Source organism: Pseudorca crassidens, chromosome 3, assembly GCF_039906515.1.
Source record: "Pseudorca crassidens isolate mPseCra1 chromosome 3, mPseCra1.hap1, whole genome shotgun sequence".
Classification (NCBI taxonomy): Eukaryota; Metazoa; Chordata; class Mammalia; order Artiodactyla; family Delphinidae; genus Pseudorca; species Pseudorca crassidens.
This window is the reverse complement of record NC_090298.1, coordinates 60,299,926-60,322,856: the sequence shown is the minus strand read 5'-3', so window position 1 is coordinate 60,322,856 and position 22,931 is coordinate 60,299,926. Positions and strand designations below refer to the sequence as shown.

The 22,931-nt window shown below is 45.2% G+C and overlaps 1 protein-coding gene across 2 annotated transcripts in view; it reads right to left on the bottom strand.

Annotated features, from left to right (window-relative positions):
* The window catches only part of IQGAP2 (IQ motif containing GTPase activating protein 2), a 293,990-nt gene extending 283,185 nt beyond the window's left edge, over positions 1 to 10,805 (bottom strand). For both annotated transcript variants that reach the window (XM_067731039.1, XM_067731040.1), the window contains exon 1: positions 10,452 to 10,805. In XM_067731039.1, coding sequence (XP_067587140.1) covers positions 10,452 to 10,497 — 46 coding nt within the window. In that variant the 5' untranslated portion in view covers positions 10,498 to 10,805. The remainder of the gene's footprint in view (positions 1 to 10,451) is intronic.
* Positions 10,806 to 22,931: the final 12,126 nt, after the last annotated feature.

The following is a 22,931-nucleotide window of genomic DNA, read 5'->3' as shown; positions in this document are numbered from 1 at the left end:
ACTGGGCATATACCCTGAGAAAACCATAATTCAAAAAGAGTCATGTGCCACAATGTTCATTGCAGCTCTATTTACAATAGCCAGGACACGGAAGCAACCTAAGTGTCCACCGACAGTTGAATGGATAAAGATGTGGCACATATATACAATGGAATATTACTCAGCCATAAAAAGAAACGAGATTGAGTTATCTGTAGTGAGGTGGATGGACCTAGAGTCTGTCATACAGAGTGAAGTAAGTCAGAAAGGGAAAAACAAATACCGTATGCTAACATACATATATGAAATATAAAAAGAAAAAAAAATTTTCTGAAGAACCCAGGGGCTAGACAGGAATAAAGACATAGACCTACTAGAGCATGGACCTGAGGATACAAGGAGGGGGAAGGGTAAGCTGGGACGAAGTGAGAGTGGCATGGACATATATACACTACCAAATGTAAAATAGATAGCTAGTGGGAAGCAGCCGCATAGCACAGGGAGATCAGCTCGGTGCTTTGTGACCACCTAGAGGGGTGGGATTGGGAGGGTGGGAGGGAGGGAGACGCAAGAGGGAAGAGATGTGGGGATATATGTATATGTATTCGCTTTTTTATACAACAGAAACTAACACACCGTTGTAAAGCAATTATACTCCAATAAAGATGTTTAAAAAAAATAACTAAAGAATGTGTTATGCACAAAATTAATAAAGTGTCTTTTTTCTTTGTCTGAAAAAACAAAACAAAAACATTTTTATAGTAGAAAATTTGGAGAAGCAGAAAACACTTTTTTTTTAAGTTCACCCATTATCTCATTACCTAGAAAGAACTACTGCTGACATGTTGAATGACTTATATGCCAGACACTGGGGATACAGCAGTGACCAAAAGACACAGTTGTGACCCTCATGGATTTTATTGCTGTTCTATTTCATCCATGTTATTCTCGGAGTCATCAATGTAGTACAATTTTTAATAAATTTATTTTTATTATTTATTTATTTATTTTTGGCTGTGTTGGGTCTTTGCTGCTGTGCATGGGCTTTCTCTAGTTGCGGTGAGCTGGGGGCTACTCTTCGTTGCGGTACACGGGCTTCTCATTGGGGTGGCTTCACTTGTTGCGGAGCATGGGCTCTAGGCGTGCGGGCTTCAGTAGTTGTGGCATGTGGGCTCAGGAGTTGTGGCACATGGTCTCAGTAGTTGTGGCTCACAAGCTCTAGAGCGCAGGCTCAGTAGTTGTGGCACATGGGCTTAGCTGCTCCATGGCATGTGGGATCTTCCCGGACCAGGGCTCGAACCCATGTCCCCGGCATTGGCAGGCAGATTCTTAACCACTGCACCACCAGGTAAGTCCCAATGTAGTACAATATTTGTTTTTTTAAATTAATTTATTTTTGGCTGCTTTGGGTCTTCGTTGCTGCGCACGGGCTTTCTCTAGTTGTGGTGAGTGCGGGCGAGTGGGGCTACTCTTCGTTGTGGTGTGCGGGCTTCTCACTGCGGTGGCTTCTCTTGTTGCGGAGCACGGGCTCTAGGCTCATGGGCTTCGGTAGTTGTGGCACGTGGGCTCAGTAGTTGTGGCTCACAGGCTCTAGAGCACAGACTCTGTAGTTGTGGCTCACGGGCTTAGTTGCTCCGCGGCACAGGGGATCTTCCCGGACCAGGGATCAAACCCATGTCCCCCGCACTGGCAGGCATTTTCTTACCCAGTGTGCCACCAGGGAAGTCCCAATGTAGTACAATATTTTTCAAAACACATTTGCTTTATTTTTTGAAAGGTAATACGTGGTAAAAACAATTCAAATAATATTCTCACCCTTGCCCTCAGTCTCTCTCCCCAAAGGTAACCTCTAAAAAGATGTTTGCATAACCTTCTAGAGATATTCATGAGTACACAGGTTAAGTCTATCTTCCCTGTTTGGTTGCTGGATTTTGTCTGTCCTACTCAACAGATCAAAGGTACACATTTTCAAAGATTTCAAAACCACTACACAGAAGCACGTTATAAGTTCCATTTCTTTCTCAGAGTTCACCTAATCCAATGCGCAAAGTTAACAACCAGAGTCTACTTTGAAGAATAACACAAAAGCACAATCCTCCAAACTGTTGGCCAATTCCAACTGACAACAGCATATATTCTATTGCAGAACTGAGGAGGAAAGCTCTGAAACTGTCCCCAGAATCAGTGCCAAAGCAAGGAAAGGACCCATGTGTCCCTGGTTCTCATGGACAGATAACTGTATCTTTATTTTTTTATATATTTTAAATTTTGTGACTTTAAATATTACAACTGAATCTTTAAAAAAAACAGGGAGGGAGGGGGAAGAGGCCTAAAAAAAGCATCAAGGAAATAAAAATGGACAAGGATTAAGGGAGTATGGTATAGATTTCAGGTAATTTTAAGCACTGGATAATTTTAATCTAGAAAGGAGGCCTCACTCTTTTTAAATGAATATTTTTTCCTTTGGAAAATAAAAATCATTAGTAGAAACAGAACGGAAGTGAGAGCCTATCTGTGTTAGCTACGTAATGACCATTTCTTGGAAAAACTTCCTAAGAGTGCAGTATGAGTAAGGCTCTGGATCTGATACGAGGGGAGCAGAGTTTATGGGGTGGGTGAACGGAGAACTCATACTCTGTGAGGCTGATGATGTGACTGGCATCTTGCCGGGTCCCTTACCCCAACCCTGCGAAGCCTGCCTGGTCAGCTCAGGGCTGAGGCAAAGAATGTGGAAGCGACCGACATACCCAGGGACCCAGGTAGGAACCAGGCAAGTCTGGCTGTTCCCAATGCTCCCTTCTGGGGGAGATGAGGAGTAGAAGGGTCGATAGGAAACATTTGTATGAAACTTCCTGGAAAAAACAAAAAACAAAACAAAACCCTGGTAGAAGAAAGGGGGAAGAGCAGAATGAATGAGTAATCTGAATGTGGGGACACAAGAAGCAACGAAGATTCTCTACTTCCAATGGCTCCAATATCCCAATTATTCCTCTAAGTTGAACTTCACTGGCCCATGAACCTAAAGTTTCACTATCTTTCTAGAGGCAGTAAGGGATCCTGAGGGATGTCAAATGAACCCAGCACACTTCCTCCTCCTCTTGCTCAACCCCCTTCTAAATCCCCACAGTACTAGGTTGACCAGAAGGTTGGACAATGCTCTCATCAAAGCCAAACTCCACAATCTGAATTAGGCATGAAGATTAACACTTATTTCAAGCAGCTTCTTCCTATCTCGATAGTGTCATGAACCCTTGGGCTTTCAAACCAGCCTCAGCAGCTATGATCAACTTAACCCTGAAATGAGACAACAGGTTGCTTAGTAACTGCAGAATAATTCCTCACTCAGGTATGCTAGTGACAATTCCGCAACCACTTTTAAGATGATAAAACAATGCAGCGCAGAAATCCAACCCACCATCCAACTTTATTTGTTAACAGTCAGCAAAAGAACATGTTAGCTGGGTTTTTTTTAAGTATACATGAACAAGAATTTGATCTCCACCCAAACTGATAGACTGACTCCACTTCCATACAGATAACTATTTTCCCGTTGAGTATATACGTTCAAGAAAGCATGGGATGTTTATGTCAATTATATCTCAATTTAAAAAACATATATGGGGCCAAGATTTTAAATCCACTTTCTGTTAAAGTGAGAAGAGGGCAAGGAGGTGGGGAGACAGGCAAGGGGCAGCAGAGATGAGAGCAATACTACTGCCACCCCTCCCCCACCAGTCAAGTGCGGGCACCATGGAGACACATTCTGAAAGTGCATTGAATCATTTAACCCTCTGAGCATGCACTTTCCCATCTACACTTTAGAGGGGTGGAAACGGAAGCACAGAGAAATTAAAATAACTTGCCTAGGTTCCACAGAGGGTGAAAGCAAATTTAACTCAACATTAAATATTTGCCTGGCAGTCAAACTCTTGAGATTATCTTTAATTTAACAGATAATAGAAACAAGTTCCTCATTCAGACCAACAGTGCAGTGCTGACACTTTAAGTAAAATCTGTCACAGCAGCAAATATTGACTGAGTGTCTTCTAGGTACCAGGGTTCCAGGTTACCAGCTAGGTACTGAACCTAAGCATTCCTTAAGTATTTCAAACTTCTGTTGCTTCAATCACATGCAAATCAAGTCCATTTATATGAAGATGACTAAGGATCTGCCTGAACATTATGTAAGACTGAGTTCATATTGGCAATAAAATGAGAAGTGAGCCCAAATTATCAGGAACTAATCTGCCTTAATGTGCAAAAAATGATATAAAAATGTCCTTCTTTAGAGATTCAGGAGTAATGGAAAAAGCAGAACAATTAAAAGTCCTCTTTGGGGATCCTAAGCAAAAAAATCAGAGGAATGTCCTCCTATCTTTAATCAATAGAAAAATAAACAGATCAGTAATTTTCTGTAATGTGGGCATGACCTAGGTGCACTAATAATTCCTATCAGATAGTATCTCTGCTAACATACTCAACTGCTCTCAAAGTTGTGAATGAATGAAGAACACTTGAAGTTGTCCTGGATGAAAAAAATGGAGGGAAGAGACAACTTTCAACCCTTACTGTCCAGGTCCCACCCTACAAGGATTAAAGTCCAGAATGGCCAGGATTGGGACCTTCCTTATTCCACAAACAGGTTCCCCAGCTCACTCAGCCTTCCCAATGGCTCCAGAGAGCACCACCTCCCCCTAGAGATCCCTGGGGAATTGATGTCACTTAATCCCTAGTTAGTGGAGATTTGGCACTTTATCTTCTAAATCACATTTGTTTCCCAGAAGGGAGAAAAGCAATCTTAACGCCATACCGAAACAGATCCTATAAAATAAACACAAACCTGTCCAGAAATCAATGCCGGGGTTTGTATGCCATGCATGTGTGTGCTCAAGTCAAACACACAAGGCACACTGTAAATAAAGCATTTGGTGACGTGCTCACGTGTTTTTACTTACATGACAAAAACTTGCAAGCACTGTGGAGAGGGTAACCTGTGTATTAGGGATGCTTTTTCACCCTGGCACTAGAGCAGTGCATCAGAAGCCCTTGTAGGACCCCCACACACACACTGTCCGACTCAGGAGGTCTGGGTGGGGCAGGGGATTCGCCTTTCCAACAGGTTCCCAGGTGATGCTCTACAGCCCTTGCTGCTCCAGGAACTGCTCCAGCAAAGCCACTGCACTGACCGGAGAAACAGCTGTCAGTGCCCTTGGTCACCTTGGAAAGAAGGGCCATGCACAACCCATGACTGTAAAGTTAAGGGAGAGTCCAGTGAGAGTGTAGTCCAATCTGAGGACCTGCTAATGAACTGGAAACTCGGCATTAGCCACTTTCAACCAAACTGAGATGTTCTCCTGTGACTGCCCTAAACCTCCAGTGAAATTTCAGAAGTCAAAATTGCCATTAAGTAATGGAGAGTATGAGGAAAAAAAGAGGGAGAAGAAGCCCTACCCCCTAGATAATTTCGCTGTCCTTGCCCTGCTGTAATTACACCATTTTTTTTTTTTAACCTGTTTTCAGAGAATTTACGTTCTGAAATGGTTTGGAGTTAGCTGTCTGTCTCCCTGGCTGGAGTCTGTTAGGCTCCGGTGAGGGTCCAGACCTACCTCTCTTTGTATTCGTTGGATGCCACCAGTTCCAGAAGCATCATCATGATTTACTTCTAGCCTATCCCAAGTGGAACTATCTGGCGGAACTATCTGGCAGAAGCAACCTGGCAGTAAAAAGAATTCCCCAACCTAGAAGCATGGTGAAGGGTCCTCTGAGCAACGAGAGAGAGGGCACCCCCCGACGCACACGTCCCCAAACCTCACCCACCCTCCTGCTCTTTCCAACCCCATGCATTCCAAGCACACCCGCGCTTCCCACTTCATCAGGTCACTTGCCAAAAAAAGACCTCTCAAAGAGCGAGATACTTCAGTGAGAGACTAGATCAAGCTACTCTTAGGACAGCTCTGCCTTTTGTTGCCTACAAATAAAGGATTCCATGATAAATTCCCCTCTGGCTACACCTCCTTTCCACAGCACCTATCCACACCTCCTAAGCGTCATCCCCCCCAAAATACTCATGCAACAAATACACGGGAACGCCTTTCAGTTTTCCCTCTGACCTCCCTCCAGGTCGTGGTCACAACCTTCATGACGCCTTCCCATTTCCCCACCCAAATCCGTCACTCTCGTGTCTTCACTTCCACAGAACTTGGAAGTACACTAGTAAAAGTATAGGCATTACTCTTCACCTTCCAGATTCTCTTATAAGCTGTAAAGCTGTAACCGTCTCAGTCATTTTCCCTTCGTCGGCAATGTGTTGTACATGTTAGGTGCTCAGTTGACTGACGTCACTACAATGCGTTTAGCTCTATGTGCAAGGAACCACACCAGCCACTGTCACAGGAGTGGAAAACACCATCCTTCAAGGTAGAAGAGAAACCCCCAGGCTACTCAGGCAGTTAATGGGCAAGTCAGGATTTCAACTAGGATCCACTCAACACCACAGCTTTTGTCACTTCACTGACGCCATTCTGCCTTTCAAGGGAGAAAAACGAAATGGAACACTAAAGGGAAAAAGCCTCGGCTCACTGGTCAGTCAATCCCCTGCAAACTTCCGCTTGATTTCTCATCAACCCTAGACTTTAAGGCACGGCCAGTATATGTGATAAAGTGTGTTTTACAAATTATCCTATTTGGAATCATTGGAGCATGCAGCTATATTATGGAAAAGTCTTTCTTTCATTTCAGTGCCTCACAATGAGATGGGATGTCTCTGCATATGCATAGAATGTTTTACTGAAGCCTAGATGTACTCTACGAAAAGCCCATGTATTCTTTCATACTTTTCCTTAGGGGTAAAAAAACCAAATTAAACTCGAGAGAATACCACCCATCTTCTTTTAAAAGAGCACACTATCCAAATGGCTACAGGTTTCTGCAGTTTGAGAAAATCAGGACAAACACCTGAAACAGAGAGAAAGGAGGGGCGAAGCCCCGTTTGATGAGTCAAGAGAGGCAAATGGCAACAGCCAGTGAGAAAAGGCTTCAGGGTCTGACAGCACTGGCTTCCAAACTCCCTCTGTCACCAGCTAGCTGTGGGGTTTTGAGACAGTATCAGGGGGTTTCAGCTTCGGGAAAACCCCTGGCCCTCTCAGAGGTCATAATAAGCAGGTGATAACAAGAGCACGTGAAACACACAAGCACTTGGTAAATTCACCAACTTAAATTCCACACCCCATGCTTAAGTGCCTAACCTGTAGGACTTACCTGACTCAGATCAGAAGTTGAGTGGCCTTTGTTTCTCCTTTGATCACCGAGAAGACTTGGTAAGCATTAGATCTGCCTGTATACTAGCCTTTTAAATAAAATGAGCTGCTGAAAAGCTTATGGAGTGGAAGGTGAGGGGCAAAAGCAAACCAATGGTTCCCTAGAGGAAAAAAGGCGTTTGCTAACACCTTAAGCAACACTAAACTCTCCAACAAACTGGATATTACAAGCTTAAACTCTCCCAAACAAGTCATTTGGGCTAAGGGCATGTGTAATTAAAGTTAAAGGCATACTAAAATAACACTTTAGCTGGTGACCTGAAAGAACCTTTTGAAAAGCTCAACCAAAACATTAGTTGCATGTAGGAGGGACTTGACTTTTTGTCTATTACAGACAGCATGGCAGGGCAACACTGCATACATCCCTCTGCCTCCAAAGAAAAGCACTGATAGACCGTTAGAACCAAGCTGCCCTAAACACAGATGTATTCAATCCTGTGTTTTGGGTTTTTTTTGTTTTTTTTTTTGCGGTACGCGGGCCTCTCACTGCTGTGGCCTCTCCCGTTGCGGAGCACAGGCTCCGGACGCGCAGGCTCAGCGGCCATGGCTCATGGGCCCAGCCGCTCCGCGGCATGTGGGATCTTCCCGGACCGGGACACGAACCCGTGTCCCCTGCATCGGCAGGCGGACTCTCAACCACTGCGCCACCAGGGAAGCCCTCAACCCTGTTTTACACACCTGAATTTAACAGTTCAGAACTTCAATTTCTAGTACTGGGAAAGGGATAAGAGGCTTAGTTGTGTTGACCACTGAAACACACCAGTTACCAGTTGTTTCAGAAATCTCACCATGCAGACCAGAGCATCAGTCAAAAGCTCAGAGCATCAGCCAGAACCTTCCCCTGCAACACACACATAAACACACCCATGCTGGGCTTACGCTACACTTTTAAAGAGAAGCAAATAGTGAAACACGTCATTTACAACGTTTCTCATGAAAGGAAAGAAGTTTTGCAGAGGGTAGAAAACCACAATTCCTGCCACAGACATATTGATTACTGCCCCACAGGAGCCACTTAAATGCTGACTGGATCATCAGTGATGAGTGAAATCATCTACATCTAGTCACAAAGCCCCTCTTTGCTATCGCTGGTCTTTTTAACTCTCAAGTAACTGGAATAAAACTTTTGACAGATCGTGGTGGCAACGTGTTTTCAGAACTCCTTTAGCAAATACATCACAGTTTGTTACAACAGCACAAAAATGATTTTGCAAATCATACCTATGCATAACTTTCAATTAAATTTAGTTTTGATTGTAGAAAGATACTCTGGTTGTAATATAATATTCTACTCACGTCTAAATTAGTATAGCAGCTTCACCCTTTTCCTTTCTCCATATCTTCTCTGCAGAATTACATTAGTGAGCTAATATTTCATCTTTGTTCTATAGGAACACCTCACAAAATAACTTCCAACAAGACGGCACATCACCTATTACACCAGACTCGTGAGAAAAGCTGGACGAGAATTTCCAAAAAAAGGGGCTATGTGCCGATGTGCAATGCTCTTCATGCTTGTGGGATCTGACTCTCCTAGACTGCCGCTTCTAAGAGCGCTCTAAAACTTCAGGTGCATTCAATGAAAACCAAGGGCCATCACAGACGCTCACGCAGGGAAACAGATGGAACTGCCACATTAATGCACTGCAGGCACTGCAAGTTTGCCCAGCACACTGAACTAGTGAGGGACGACACAGCAAACAGATCGTGGTTTAAAATGTGATATCAAAACGCATTTTTAAATTCATACTCGCCTAGTTTCTACACACTGTGGCCATCTTATCATTTGACACAGTGAAGCTACCATACATTCTGGGAGCCTGACACATAAAGGACTTTCACCTATCTGAAGATGGTTGACACCACTCCGGATGAGCACATCCCACCGCAAGGAACTCTGCCCTCTGTGTTGGTTAGGCAAAGTGCAAACTAAGGCTGCAAAGGGCAGGGCCGGGTTACTTGTTAAATGCATTTCCCTAGAGTACAGAGGCTGCAGCTGACTCCTCAGGCTGCCTTCTCACTGGCTGACACAGAAAAGGTCACCTGGGAAAATTAACTTCTCATCTCTGATGCTCCATTCCAAGACTGGCGGGGAGGAAAGGGAGGGTGAGCACGGTGACTACTCCCCTTTATTAGGCAAGCCTGTGGCCCTCACAACCAGCCAGAACCACAAAACATGCAGCAGGGTTCACTATCTTAACCCAAGCCTGGTACCCCTGCCACCAAGGCCAGCCTGGGCAAAAGATTAACCTGTGATCCGCCACAGGGATCACTGACAGGGCCAACCCTGTTGAGAGAGCGTGCCAACTTTCTGTTTGTTTTAAAGGAAATACTTCCTGACACAGGTTTGGTAAAGACTCTGAACTCTGCACATGAAGCCGTGTGGTTAGTTCTCATCTGGCTCTATCCACTCAAGATCCGCCAAAGCAACCTCTTTCCGAGGGTAGACCCTGGCTGGGTAATCGACACTACCTCATTCAAGTCACGCGGCTCCAACCGGATCCCGGGGAGCCCAGCGCCGCGTCCTGTCCCGGCTGCAATCCTCCCGCGCGCCGCACGGGGGGGATGGGCGAGGTGTCCCTTTCAGCCGCAGCAGGAAAGGACTCCCACCTGTGGGGCCCACACTGGCTCTTGCGGCCCAGGTGAAGCACGAGGGGGCGGGGTAGGAGGAAACACCGCCCCTTCCAGGAAAGCCGACGTTGCTAGTAGCAGAATGCGCGGGCACACTACTAGCGGAGCCCACCTGCAGCCACAGCAAACAAACTTTCCTCCCCTCTGAGTTGGAAGAAAAGGGTCCCTTACGCCACCCCCTGGCCCGAGCCGGCAACGTCCAGGAGCTCCGAGGGCTCCTCACCTGATACCCTTAAACGCCCAACTTGGTGTGTCCCAGGGCGCAGACCCAGCTCTGCCTCGCGCCACGGTGGGGTGTGCGGGGTAGAGGACTGGGGTGCCAGCTGGGGATTAGGAATTTGTGGGGAGAGCGGGAGGACGCCGCTCACTAGCCTTTGCAACTCCAGCTCCCAACTTTGCCAGCCACCCAGCCGCTGCCCTCCGGTTCCTCCGCGGCGCGCACCCGGCTCCCTCGGTTTCTCCAACCCTCCCGTAGGGAGAGAGCTCCCCAAGGCCAGTGGAACCCCGCGCGCCCGGCGCACTTACAGCCGTAGCGGGGTCTCTGCAGGGACGGCTGCTCCTCGTGGGGCATCCTGCGCGGTTCCGGGGGCCCGCACGCGGCGCGCCCCCCGCGGCTCCCCTCGCTGGCCAGGCTCGCCGCTCCGCGCCCAGCCGGCGCGCTAGTATCCGGCCTCTCGCGGCCCTCCCCTGGCCGCCCCGAGATGGGCGCCCCGCTCGCTCGGTGCTCCCTCGTCAGCGCCCGCTGCCGCCGCCGCGCGCTGACACCGGAGCAAAAGTGAACTCTCCTCCCTCGCTCGCTCCGGGCCGCCGCCGCCGCCTCCCGGGCAGGTTTCCTTTCTCCTACAGCCCGGCCCCGTTATCCACCGCGGTGAGAGCGCGCGCCGCGGCGCAGCGACCTCTACCGCGCGCGGGGCGCAGCGCCCGGCCGCCTGGACCCGCCCCTGTCCGGCCCCGCGGCTGGAAGAAGGGGCTGCACGGGGCCCTGGGCCGGGATGCCTTGCCACTGGGGCCCGCGGCCGCCCCGCCTGCTTTTTCACTTGTGGAGCGTTTAGAGGGTGGAAGTGAACCTCTGCGGAGAAGAGCAAGAGAAACCGCAGAAGACACAGCCAGCCCCAGCCGCCCAGGGTGTTGCTCGGTTACAGAAGGACAAACAGCGCGGTTCCTTTTCGTCTGGGGAGATTGCGCCTTGACTTTTTTTTTTTTTCCTTTTTTCCCCTCGAACGTTGCTTCTGTGACTCCTTGTCTACAAAATACCGGGTTCCCCTTTCATGACCAGAAACTGAGAGTGTGTGTTTGCTGGAGGGACAAGATAAACACTCGCTGAGCAACCACTCAAAACACAACTGCGAGTCATCCTCGGATCACCTTGGGCCCGCTGCCCTCCCCCAAGTACAGAACTGTCGCCCAGCCCAGCTGGGGTCGCACACCACAAAAACCTTTTCCGGCTTAGCTTTTAAGGAAACTAAACTACCTGTGGCAGTTTTTAAAGATTGGGGGGGGGGGGGTTGTTTTGTTTTCATGCAGTCACCTGGAGCTATTTTTCTCTTTGTGCCTCAGAGTGATAAGATCTGGAGGAATGTGGACTCTTCTAAACCCGTGTCCTCACCTGCTTGTCAAATGTGGAATGTATGGGTTGCTAAATAAAATAATTGGCTGGCTAAATAAACTAATTGGAGTTATAAGAGATGATTTCGTTGGAGAAAAGGTGGCATACTGACACTAACCATTTTGTAGTCTGCAAAGATAGAGGGTGGCCAGCTGGTTTCCATTTCACGTGGGAGCTGCAGTCCTTCTCAAACTTGTTGAAACTCAGATTCTGGGGGCCCACCCTCAGACTTTCCAGTTCAGTTGGGTCTGGACTGGGGCTCATGGATCTGCATTTCTAACAAGTTCCCCTGTAATGTTAGAAAATAAGCACGAGGCATCTCAGCTGGACTCAGGGAAGTGTCTTCCCATGGGAGAGCAAGGAGGTTCTATCCCACTCCCCTGGTTGGAATGGGCTGAGTGGGCCTTTTCTCCCTTAAAAAGCAGATGCCTCGGGCTTCCCTGGTGGCGCAGTGGTTAAGAATCCTCCTGCCAATGCAGGGGACATGGGTTTGAGCCCTGGTCTGGGAAGATTCCCCCATGCCGCAGAGCAGCTAAGCCCATGCGCCACAACTACTGAGCCTGCGCACTAGAGCCCGTGAGCCACAGCTACTGAGCCCACGTGCCACAACTACTAAAGCTTGTGCACCTAGAGCCCATGCTCTGCAACAAGAGAAGCCACAGCAATGAGAAGCTCGCTCACCGCAAGGAAGAGTAGCCCCCGCTCGCCACAACTAGAGAAAGCCCGCGTGCAGCAACAAAGACCCAATGCAGCCAAAAATAAATAAATAAGCAGATGCCTCTTTTTATAAGAGCAATTCAAAGGTGAAATGGCCACATTTTGAGGCACAGCACCCTGTCAGTCAGTGTTCACTCAGACAGGGGCATGTTCAAGGGGAATTTCCTGTGTTTCTGGACATGTTGAATCAGATATCTCAAGTTCATTTCACCTCTATGATTCCATGTATTAAGTACTACAATTAGAGCTCACACATATCAATTTTCAGTATGAGCGTATGATTTAGGACCCAAATAAGTGGGTAGTTTAGGGAATTCCCTAGTGGTCCAGTGGTTAGGACTCTGGAGCTTCCACTGCAGGGGCCAGGGTTTGATCCCTGGTGAGGGAACTAAGATCCTACATGCTGCGCGGTGTAGACAAAAAAAAAGAAAAAAGAAAAAGTGCCTAGTCTATGTATTTAGAGGTGTTAGGAAAGTCACTGTAAACTGGAATGGTCAAGGAAGGTGATAGGGTTTGAACATACGGTTTGAGGTAGACCTTGAAGAAGAGTTGGAAGGAGAATGCCTACTCCTGGAGGACAGGCAACGACAAGGGACAATGGAGTGGGGCATGAGGTTGGCTGAGGGTGGGGGATTTGAAGCTGGTATCAGATCATGGAGGACACTGAATATGGGCAAAGAGGACGGGATATTATCACAGAAGCATTTGAGAGCTCAAAGGTTTGGGGTATGGGAGCTGCATGATGCAAGGGAGTATAGGGAAGGGGACTCTTGCAGCAGGTTATAGGATGGATTTGAGTGGGGCAGCTGGAAGGTGCTGATACCTGGTGGAAGGGGCTCTGGCAGAAGCAGAAGAGGGAAGTAAGGAGAGCTTCAGTGAGGTTGATTGACGCCAGTGTGATAAAGGGGTAGTTTTAATACAAACAAGTTGGTGTCATCGACACATAGAGATATCACCAAATGTAATAAATAAAGTAAATATCTGTTAATGGTAGAAAGTGAAGGTTAAAGCAAAAATAGGTGGTCTGCAGGAGAATAGTTGTAAGTTCATGTTCCAGCTGGTCAGCTCTTCTCTGAAGGCTCTGGGGAGGTTTTAAAACTCTGTCGTGGCTAATGTTTCTATGGAGAACTTAACGCTAAGAAGAAATTGTAAAAGCAAATGCTCCTGATTTATTTTGCAAGTGCTGAAATGAATCTTTGGGATTTCAGTCTGCATTCACTGGGTAACTACTAGCTCACAGATCACTTCTTTGCAGAATCTCAGAAAAGAAACTTGTCTGCAGAATTTTGGGCTATTTTTCTCTTAGGGTTGGACATTGGAGGGTGATTCAAATAAATACAATATGCCAGCTTACTTTGCCATCTGACTGTGCTTGCAGGAATATTAAAACAAAAACTGACACCGTCTAGTGAAAAATGTCTTTTTAATAAAGCAAGAAGTGTTTTTTCTTTAATGTAAAACAAAAGATGACACTGGAAAACTACTAGACCTGGTAAAACAATTTTTAAAGCAGTATTATTTAAAACATGATTGTTTTCAGAGGTCTCTCTCCTTCTAACTAGTTGAAATGAGGTGTTTGACAAAACGCAATTTAGTTTTTATAACAATAACAGATTATTCATATCAAGAGCGTCAAACAGGATTTTAAAAGTATGTTTGAGTAAAGATCTCGGCATGCACCGTTCCATTCACTTTTGACATGATTTGGTCCTTTTCCAATAATATCATGTTGTTGATCATTTTAACATTTTTACCACAATAGTGACCAATGTGCTTTCAAAGCGTCACCCAAAGAAGTGAGGCATGAGGAAGTGAAAGGAAAGAAATCATTAAAGCCTTTTTCAAAGTCCTAAGAGACTTTGGCTTGTTAACATTTTCTAACCCATTCCCTGTCCCAGAAAAAGAGTGATGCTGAGCAGGAATCTGCATTTTATTGCCAAGGAGAACTCTGTACCTAAAAAGGGAATCCTTAGAGTCCAACATCCGCTTAAAAAACAAAAATGAATCAGAACAGAAATAAATGTCACGGTCCGTGTTTCAGTTCTCAAAAACAAAAGTCAGGTAGTAATGTCAGGGTAGAGGATAACTGTAGAACTGGTGGCCTCTACACATCACTTTATGGCCAGGGAAACAAAGAGGCACAGAGAAGTTGCATGATTTCCACAGCTAAGGAAGAATAGAGCCTTAGTGACATTCCAGGTCTCCTGAGAGCCTCTGCCCGTTGCTTCTTCTACGGTACATGTTTTTGTTTTTATATACATAATTTTTTTTTCCAGTGAAGTTCCTTTACACTTCACTACAGCCTATAGCTTTGGACAACTTTCAAATATTTTGTCAATGTTAAATCGGCAAGCCTTCTTGGCAATCTTGCCTTTTTCTCTCTGCTCTAAAGTTCTAAACAAATCAAAGTTTGGAGAGACTGAACTTTAATTTTATTAAAAAAATAAAGCCATGCACAGTTCCATTATTATTTTTTCCATTTCACAGTTTAAGAAAGTTAGAACTTCAGTGACTCTGAGAAGATGATCCCCAGGGTAGCCTGGAAACGAGGAGGAAGAGAAAGCAGCATTGATTCTAGGTGGCCCCCTTCACTTTTTATCCCCTTTACTCTGCATTAACTTTCTCAATTGCATTTATCATCTAACATAACATACACTGGATTATTTGTTTATTGTTTGTCATCTCCCTCTAGAACATGAGCTTTCTGAGAGCTGGGACTTGGTCTAATTCTTCACTGCTGTGTGCCAGGACTTGCAGCAATGCCTGGAATATAGTAGCTGCTTAATTATTTTGTTATAATCACGAATTTACTAAATACAGGTACATACCAGGCACTATACTAGGAATAGTTGCAACTTTCAATCTGTAACAACTCTGTGAAGAACTTGTTATTCTTTTGTTTGTTTGTTTGTGGTATGCAGGCCTCTCACTGTTGTGGCCTCTCCCGTTGTGGAGCACAGGCTCCGGACGCGCAGGCTCAGTGGCCATGGCTCGTGGGCCCAGCCGCTCCACGGCATGTGGGATCTTCCCGGACCGGGGCACGAACCCGTGTCCCCTGCATCGGCAGGCGGACTCTCAACCACTGCGCCACCAGGGAAGCCCCTGGTTATTCTTATTTAACAGTGAAGAAACCGACTCAAAAAGTCTCATAGGTAGTACAGTAAAGGGCAGCGCTGAATTTACCTGAATCCAAACTTTTCTCCCAACACAAAAACCTGTCTCCTAGGGGCTTCCTTGGTGGTGCAGTGGTTGAGAATCTGCCTGCCAATGCAGGGGACACGGGTTCGAGCCCTGGTCTGGGAGGATCCCACATGCCGCAGAGCAAATAGGCCCGTGAGCCACAACTACTGAGCCTGCACGTCTGGAGCCTGTGCTCCGCAACAAGAGAGGCTGCAATAATGAGCGGCCCGCGCACCACAATGAGGAGTGGCCCCCACTTGCTGCAACTAGAGAAAGCCCTTACACAGAAACGAAGACCCAACACAGCCATAAATAAATAAATAAAAATTTTTTTAAAAAATGGCAAAAGTCCTTTAAAAAAACAAAAAAACCTGTCTCCTGTTTCAGGCTAATAAATTTAACTGTGCATTTCAACATGTCACCTTCTACTAAATGCATGTTCCCTTTTCCCGGGCGAATGCTAAAGGAACTGCTATAAATGCCCCCAAATTACCATCATCTATTTGACATCACAAAGAACTAGGGACCTGGGGGTCCAGTTTGCGTCCAGGCAGTATTTCTGATTATAGTTTTTCTAATAATCCCCTGCATTTCCCTGTTGGTTTTCAGATAAGATCTGAAAGGGCTAAGGGCTCTACCACATATCTGTAAAGTTGTCCTGAATCCATTTTTTAAAATTATTCATGATTTCCATGAACTATGACTTCAAATATGCTTTATCTTATCTCAGATTGATCTGTCTTTAGCAGTAGCTCTTAATCCTAGCTTTAATTTTCTTTGCCTGACTCCTATACCCACTTCTGGAACACTCTGTCTTAACTGGCAGATGAGAGGCAAATGAATTTCTAGCTGACCTTGGAGAGCTTGGATATTTTGAAAGAAGCTTGACTATCAGAGAATGAAAATGAAGACACCCATTATGTTACCAACCTGGGCTCCTGGATTATTTAATCAATAGAAATTGGTAAGAGGCAATATGAGAAATTCAGGCAAGGTTTTATTGGGACTGGTGCTGCAGCAGGAGACAGCGAGAATGACAAACCGGTGCCCTTGCTCGCTTCCTAAGGAAGGTGGTCTAGTTCCTTTAAATGGGGTGAGGGTAGGGGAGGATTGGTGGGTCAGGTGGAAAAGGGTGGCCTGGGTGATCTGCCCACCGCCTTGGTGGTTCAGCGTGCAGGAATCATGCACAGTACCCTGCTTTTGCTCATGGCACCTCAGAAATGGCAGTTGGGGACTTCCCTGGTGGCACAGTGGTTAAGAATCTGCCTACCAATGCCAGGGACACGGGTTCGAGCCCTGGTCCGGGAAGATCCCACATGCTGCGGAGCAACTAAGCCCGTGCGCCACAACTACTGAAGCCTGCACTCTAGAGCCCATGAGCCACAACTACTGAGCCCGCGTGCCACAACTACTGAAGCCCACCAGCCTAGAGCCCATGCTCTGCAAGGAGAAAAGCCACTGCAATGAGAAGTCCGTGCACTGCAACAAAGAGTAGCCCCTGCTTGCCACAACTAGAGAAAGCCTGCGCACAGCAACAAAGACCTGATGCAGCCATAATTAATTAATTAAAACGTTAAAATCTCTCTCTCTCTGGAATGCTTTTCAAAATATTTTTAAAAAGGAAACAAGCATTCTGTTAGTATAGTCAAATAGATGTAATGGTTTTGTTGGTTTACTAGTTTTTTAAATTCAGATTCATTTAATTTTCTTGACTAAGGCAAATCTACATTATTTCAAAACAAAGTCTCACTGAGATAAACACACTGATGGTGGCAATCTGAATATGCAAACATACAAATCTTTCTAGAAAGATGCTTACTATCTGGGGAAGGGATTGTGGCTTCTACCCCAAAACTCAGCTGCCCCCTAAGGGGCTGCTGGGACCCATTTCCTGATGACTAGCTTCTCTATTTGGGGACTGGTTAGTGACTCCTGGCCCTCCTGTTAAAACTCAACAAGGGATAGCTCTTCACTTCATGAATAGGGGGAGGGTTGCCCCTAGGTCTGGTCTGTTGTGTAAACAGAAATTACCACACTTTCACAAAGCACTGCTTAAATATTTTGGTGGGGGTCCCTCCGCTTTAAAGCTTTTTTTTGGGGGGGTAGCCAACCAGCTGCTACAGGTCAGTTACTCAGCTTGTTAAGGGTTAACTTTACATCTGGATCTGGTCAGCCTGAGGCCAAGTGTAAAAACCAATAGAACCAAGGAATACCATAGCAAGGGAGGCAATATCACCAGTGCCTGCCTTTTGTCATACTATAAATACAACTGTCACCTCACACACAACAGGTAAAAAATCAGAACCCACCAATTCCACATCTGTCCCATCTACCAATGGATCTTTCCTCTGACTGCCATACTCTGTTAATACAAACATTTCCAATCACTTAGACTTTTTTAAAAAATTAATTTATTTTATTTATTTATTTTTGGCTGCATTGGGTCTTTGTTGTTGTGCGCAGGCTTTCTCTAGTTGCAGTGAGCTGGGGCTACTCTTCGTTGCATTGCGCGGGTTTCTCGTTGCGGTGCTTCTCTTGTTGCAGAGCACAAGCTCTAGGCACACGAGCTTCAGTAGTTGTGGCGCACGGGCTTAGTTGCTCCGTGGAATGTGGGAACTTCCCGGACTAGGGATCGAACCCGTGTCCCTGCATTGGCAGGCGGATTCTCAACCAGTGCACCACCAGGGAAGCCCCTCACTTAGATTTTTGATGTTTCGATCTCAATCTTTTTGGATTCCTCCAGGATCATGCCTCAGCATCCAGTCAGCCACTAAGATTTGGTGGTTGGTTTTTTGTTGTTTTTTTGTGTGCGTGTGTGAATATCTCTGTTGTTTGTTAATGTCTCTTCATTCTTCTTCGTTCTCATCATCACCACTACCACTCCACTCCCGTGCAATCTCTCACCTGGGCTGTGTCAATGGCTAGTCCTGCGCTGGTTTTTTACTTCTTGCAATTTAACTTCATTTTTTCCTCCTCTAAATTCCTGTATCAAATATCCTGTATCAAAGGCTCCTTTGAGCCTTTAGCAAATGCTACTTTAGTTGCTATTTATGTTTCTATTGTTCTCTTGACTAAAAAAAAATAATAAAATGTTAGCACTTGGAGTACCCAGATTTCTACTTTAGTTCCCAGATAGTAAATAAAAGAAGTAACCCCAGAGGGTCAAAGATAGCAGTGTGGAAAGTTATAGCTGTTGAAAGTCTGCTGATTTTTCATGTGTTTAATTCCAAGCTAAGATTTTCTTCCTAGAGACTTTGAAAGTCTAAAAATTGAGCGCTTTCATGGAGTTGGAATTTGACCTTTGTCTAACATACAATAGGTGTTCAATGAAGACAATCACAGTAGAAATCTATTTGGGTCTGGGCAAGTGATGACATTAACAAATAGGGTCTGCCTACTACACATGAAGATTATCATTTGATCTCTACAGTTTCTAAGCATGTCAGTAAAACCAGCTGGCTTGTGAAGGCTTCTGAAATCAGTCAGCTCTGGCTGCTATAATAAAATACCATAGACTGGGAGGTTTAAACAATAGACATCTGTTTCTCACGTTTCTGGAGGCTGGGGAAGTTCAAGATCAAGGTGCCAGCTGATTCGGTTCCTGATGACTACGGCCCTCTTGCTGGTTGACAGATGGCCATCTTCTTATTAGGTCCTCATGTGGCCCTCCCTTGATGCATGCATGCTGGGAAGGGGAGGGAGAGGCAGGGATGGAGAGAGGGAGGGAGAAGGGGGAGAGGTGTGGGGGGGGAGAAAGAGAGAGAAAGAGAGATTTCCTGCAGTTTTGCTTTCTTTTCTTTTCATAAGGGCATTAATCCCATCATGAGAGCCCCACCTAATCTAACCCTAATTTCCTCCTAAAGGCCCCGCCTCCAAATATTGTCACACCATCACGTTGGGCTCCAACTAATGAATTTGGGGTGTTGGAGGGGAAGGACACAGTCAGCTCTTTGCACCTTCTTTTCATTTTCCTAAAATGTCTGTAATCTAAGCATGTTGGAGTGTCACAGTTGTTATTTTACCAGATCACATCTTCTGTAGTGTGGGGAGAATTTACTATGAACAAAGACCACGTATGCAGAGTAAGGTTGGTGTTGTTCAAGTTTAAGGCAGGAACCTCCCGCTGACCAGCCACAAGGTCCAGTGGGGGAGGGCGGGAAGGCACGACAGTCACTACAAAAAACGCTGCTCGATGTTCTGTCATTTTAAACCCTTAATGTTTATTGTGAGGTTTCCCAAAACCCTCAGCCCTTCTTCCCACTCCAAGTGTTACACGTTGTCTAGTAGTGTTTATTTAAATTATTTAAAAATGAACTTAAATTGTTTTCACTTTGAGAGTGAATTCTGCAGTCTCTAGAAAGAACTGAGGACATTCCAGGAAGTAAAATTAAACAAAATAGACAGAGGTAGGAATTTATCTTCTGCAAACTATAATGTTAACTTCAAGTGTCTTTTAAATGTGATGAATTAAACTCTTCTGAATGTCTGGAGTTTATATCTTCTTAGAAAATCCGTTAATTCGTATAAACTGGAGCCTTAAAATAATGTTTCATTGAAATGATATGAGGTGCTCTTGCAAAAAAGAAGGAAAGCATTTAGCTGTAAATGCTATATAGAGGATCTGTCCATTAGGTGAAGAGTCCTTTTCAATAAGCAACAAAACGTTTGACCAAAATTTTTAAAATCTAGCCCCAATTCACATGCAAATCCATTTCAAGATTACCAAAGAGGTACCTAGGATGTTAAACTTCCCATGGGCCAGAAAATCCTAGCTGATTTTGATTTTATTTCTGATTTTTACACTAATTGGTTTGTAAACAAATTTACAAAGAACACTTTTAGACTTAAATGACTTTTTCATTCTGTGGCAGGGACTTTGTCAGTTTTATAGTATTAATCTTTGGCCTCAAAAATTAGGTTTTGGAATTTTACTCTTGTTGACTTCCCTTGATTAAGTTGTTCAGTCTCTTAAAAAAATCCCCAGGATTTAGTGGCCAAGGGCCCACAGAGGGAAGAGGTCACACTTCCCGTCCCCTCCTCCTCTGTAATCTACACCAGGAGGGCACTGGCATTGATTCTTCTCCTATGATGCCTCTATCAGGCTTCACTGATGCCTGTGATAAGAGTTCTATTTTAAAACATTTAAAAAAAAAAAAAAAGGAAAGGAAAGAGAAGAGCAGATATATAAAAGTAATATTTTCAGGTAATTTTCATTCTTTCCTCAAAACCTTTTTGTGTCTCTAAGACTTGGAGCTCTTAAAAAAAATCATCTGTTGTTCTAGTTTAACAGCTCTCCAGTTTTATTCACTGCTTGTACACCCAGTGCTTTGCCCATAGTAGGAACCCAATATACATGTGTCATATCAATGGATGATTAACTTCAATCTCGATTCTCTCCAAAATTAATTTCTTAGTGCATCCTCATCACTCGCCTCCCTCGAACTGGGGTCCTAAAATCAATGTCTTGCCTCCCTCTGGGTCTTTGATGCCAACAAACCCTATTGTGAAGGGAAAGTTAAGTAAAATCCCATATTTGACAAATAACCATACATTAAACAGCACCTGGTTTCGGCAGAGAGCTAAACCTTGGTAGAGGGCCTATATGTAAACTAATAAGTACTTGCATTGCGATATCTCTCATTCAGAGCAGCAGCATCACAGAAGTATATATAATATTAGCATGGAATTCAGAGAGAGAGAGAGAGAAGCAACCGTGACATCTCTGAGATGGAAAAACCCTGTGGAGCCTCTTGGCTTTCAATGCAAGGTCATTCATTCCAACCAACCAACCAGTTCAACTGCCAGAAATAGTCTCATGAAACAAAGCAAAATTAGGGATTTGTCTTTCCTAAGAGCTGCCCATTGTGGACAGGACCTGGTGGTGAGAATCCAGCTGGAGCAAAGCCTTGTGGTAAGAGCAGGTCATCACGCAGTGGCTCCAGCTCCAGGAACTACAATAAGGGGCAAAAGTTACAACAACAACGTTCTAATCGCTCCAATGTCTAGGGACCAGGGCAAAAGAGAGGGGTCAGGAAAAACGCAAGCTGCATAAATAAAGGTAGAAGAATGATGGGTTGTGCCCCAGAATAGGAAGAATAAATAAATAAACAAAAATTTAAAACATAGGGATCATGGGAGGCATTGAGATGAGTGTAGCATCAACAAAACACTCTCTCAGGGCAGAGTGTGATGCTTACTGGCTGCCTTCTTACTGCTTTCCACTCACTGGCTTAGAAGAAGAGAGCTTTGATGGAATTCACTGCGCGACGTCCTTCCTCCATTAACAGCTTCTAAATGATTTCTGCAAAGCTGTAAGTATTAGGGGAGAATCCAAAGAGAAGCGATCAGCATGGTTACCTGTTTTGGGGAAAACATGTCAGGATGGGAACTTTAAGAGACTCATTCAGCTTCTCAGCACAGGAGCAGGAGAGCCCGATATTCACTTAGAGAGGGGAAAATGAGTTGGGAACCATGACAAAACTGTGCGTTGGAAAGAGTATCTGTGAAAGGAGCCCTAATGCAGCAAATGAAACTTGGGTGAGAGGCAGGAAGGACTCACCCGGAGCTGGACTAGCTGGGGGTTCAGCTCACAGACAGCCTGTCAGCTTGCCTGTTGTTTGATTCTGATTCTCATGTATCCCGTACTTAAAGCAGTTGCCAGACTTTTCTCTTGTTCATTTCTCCAGCATATTTGACAATCTCTCTGACACGTCCTTTGTGGCAGATACCATGCTAAACATCGAGGAGGGATAGAAAGGAATAGAAACCATATGCTGTGACCGTCAGCAACGTACAGCTCCATTTGTCTCTCGCTATAATTTTTATGCAAATCTGTCATTCCAAAAGGCCAGCTAGGTCTAAATAACCCAGAGAAAGCACTAAGAATGGGCTGGGGAAAGTTATTCTATCCACCCAGGCAAAATTGTGATAGTCATAAAAACGTTGTTTACATGTTTTATTTCACAAAAGAATGGTTCAAAACTAAATAGCTGGGACTTCCCTGGTGGCACAGTGGTTAAGAATCTGCCTACCAATGCAGGGGACATGGGTTCGAGCCCTGGTCTGGGAAGATCCCACATGCCGCAGAGCAACTAAGCCCGTGAGCCACAACTACTGAAGCCCGCACGCCTAGAGCCCGTGCTCTGCAACAAGAGAAGCCACCGCAATGAGAAGCCTGCACACTGCAGCGAAGAGTAGACCCCGCTCGCCACAACTAGAGAAAGCCCGTGTGCAGCAAACGAAGACCCAATGTGGCCAAAAGAACAAAACAAAACAGAAAAAAACCCCAAAAAAGACAACTAAATAGCTGACGGAAGAAGGGAATTTTAGGCAAGAAAAGGCTCATTTTTATCATCTAAATATATTACCCATATTAGCTAAAATTCATGTCCTTTTTATTGTTGAGCTCCTATATAGCTAGAATTGTCTAGTTAAGAGAGCAAAGGGGTATTCAGAACAGAGAAATATGTCTTACTATCCTAAAAGTTGTCTATCCAGTCTTG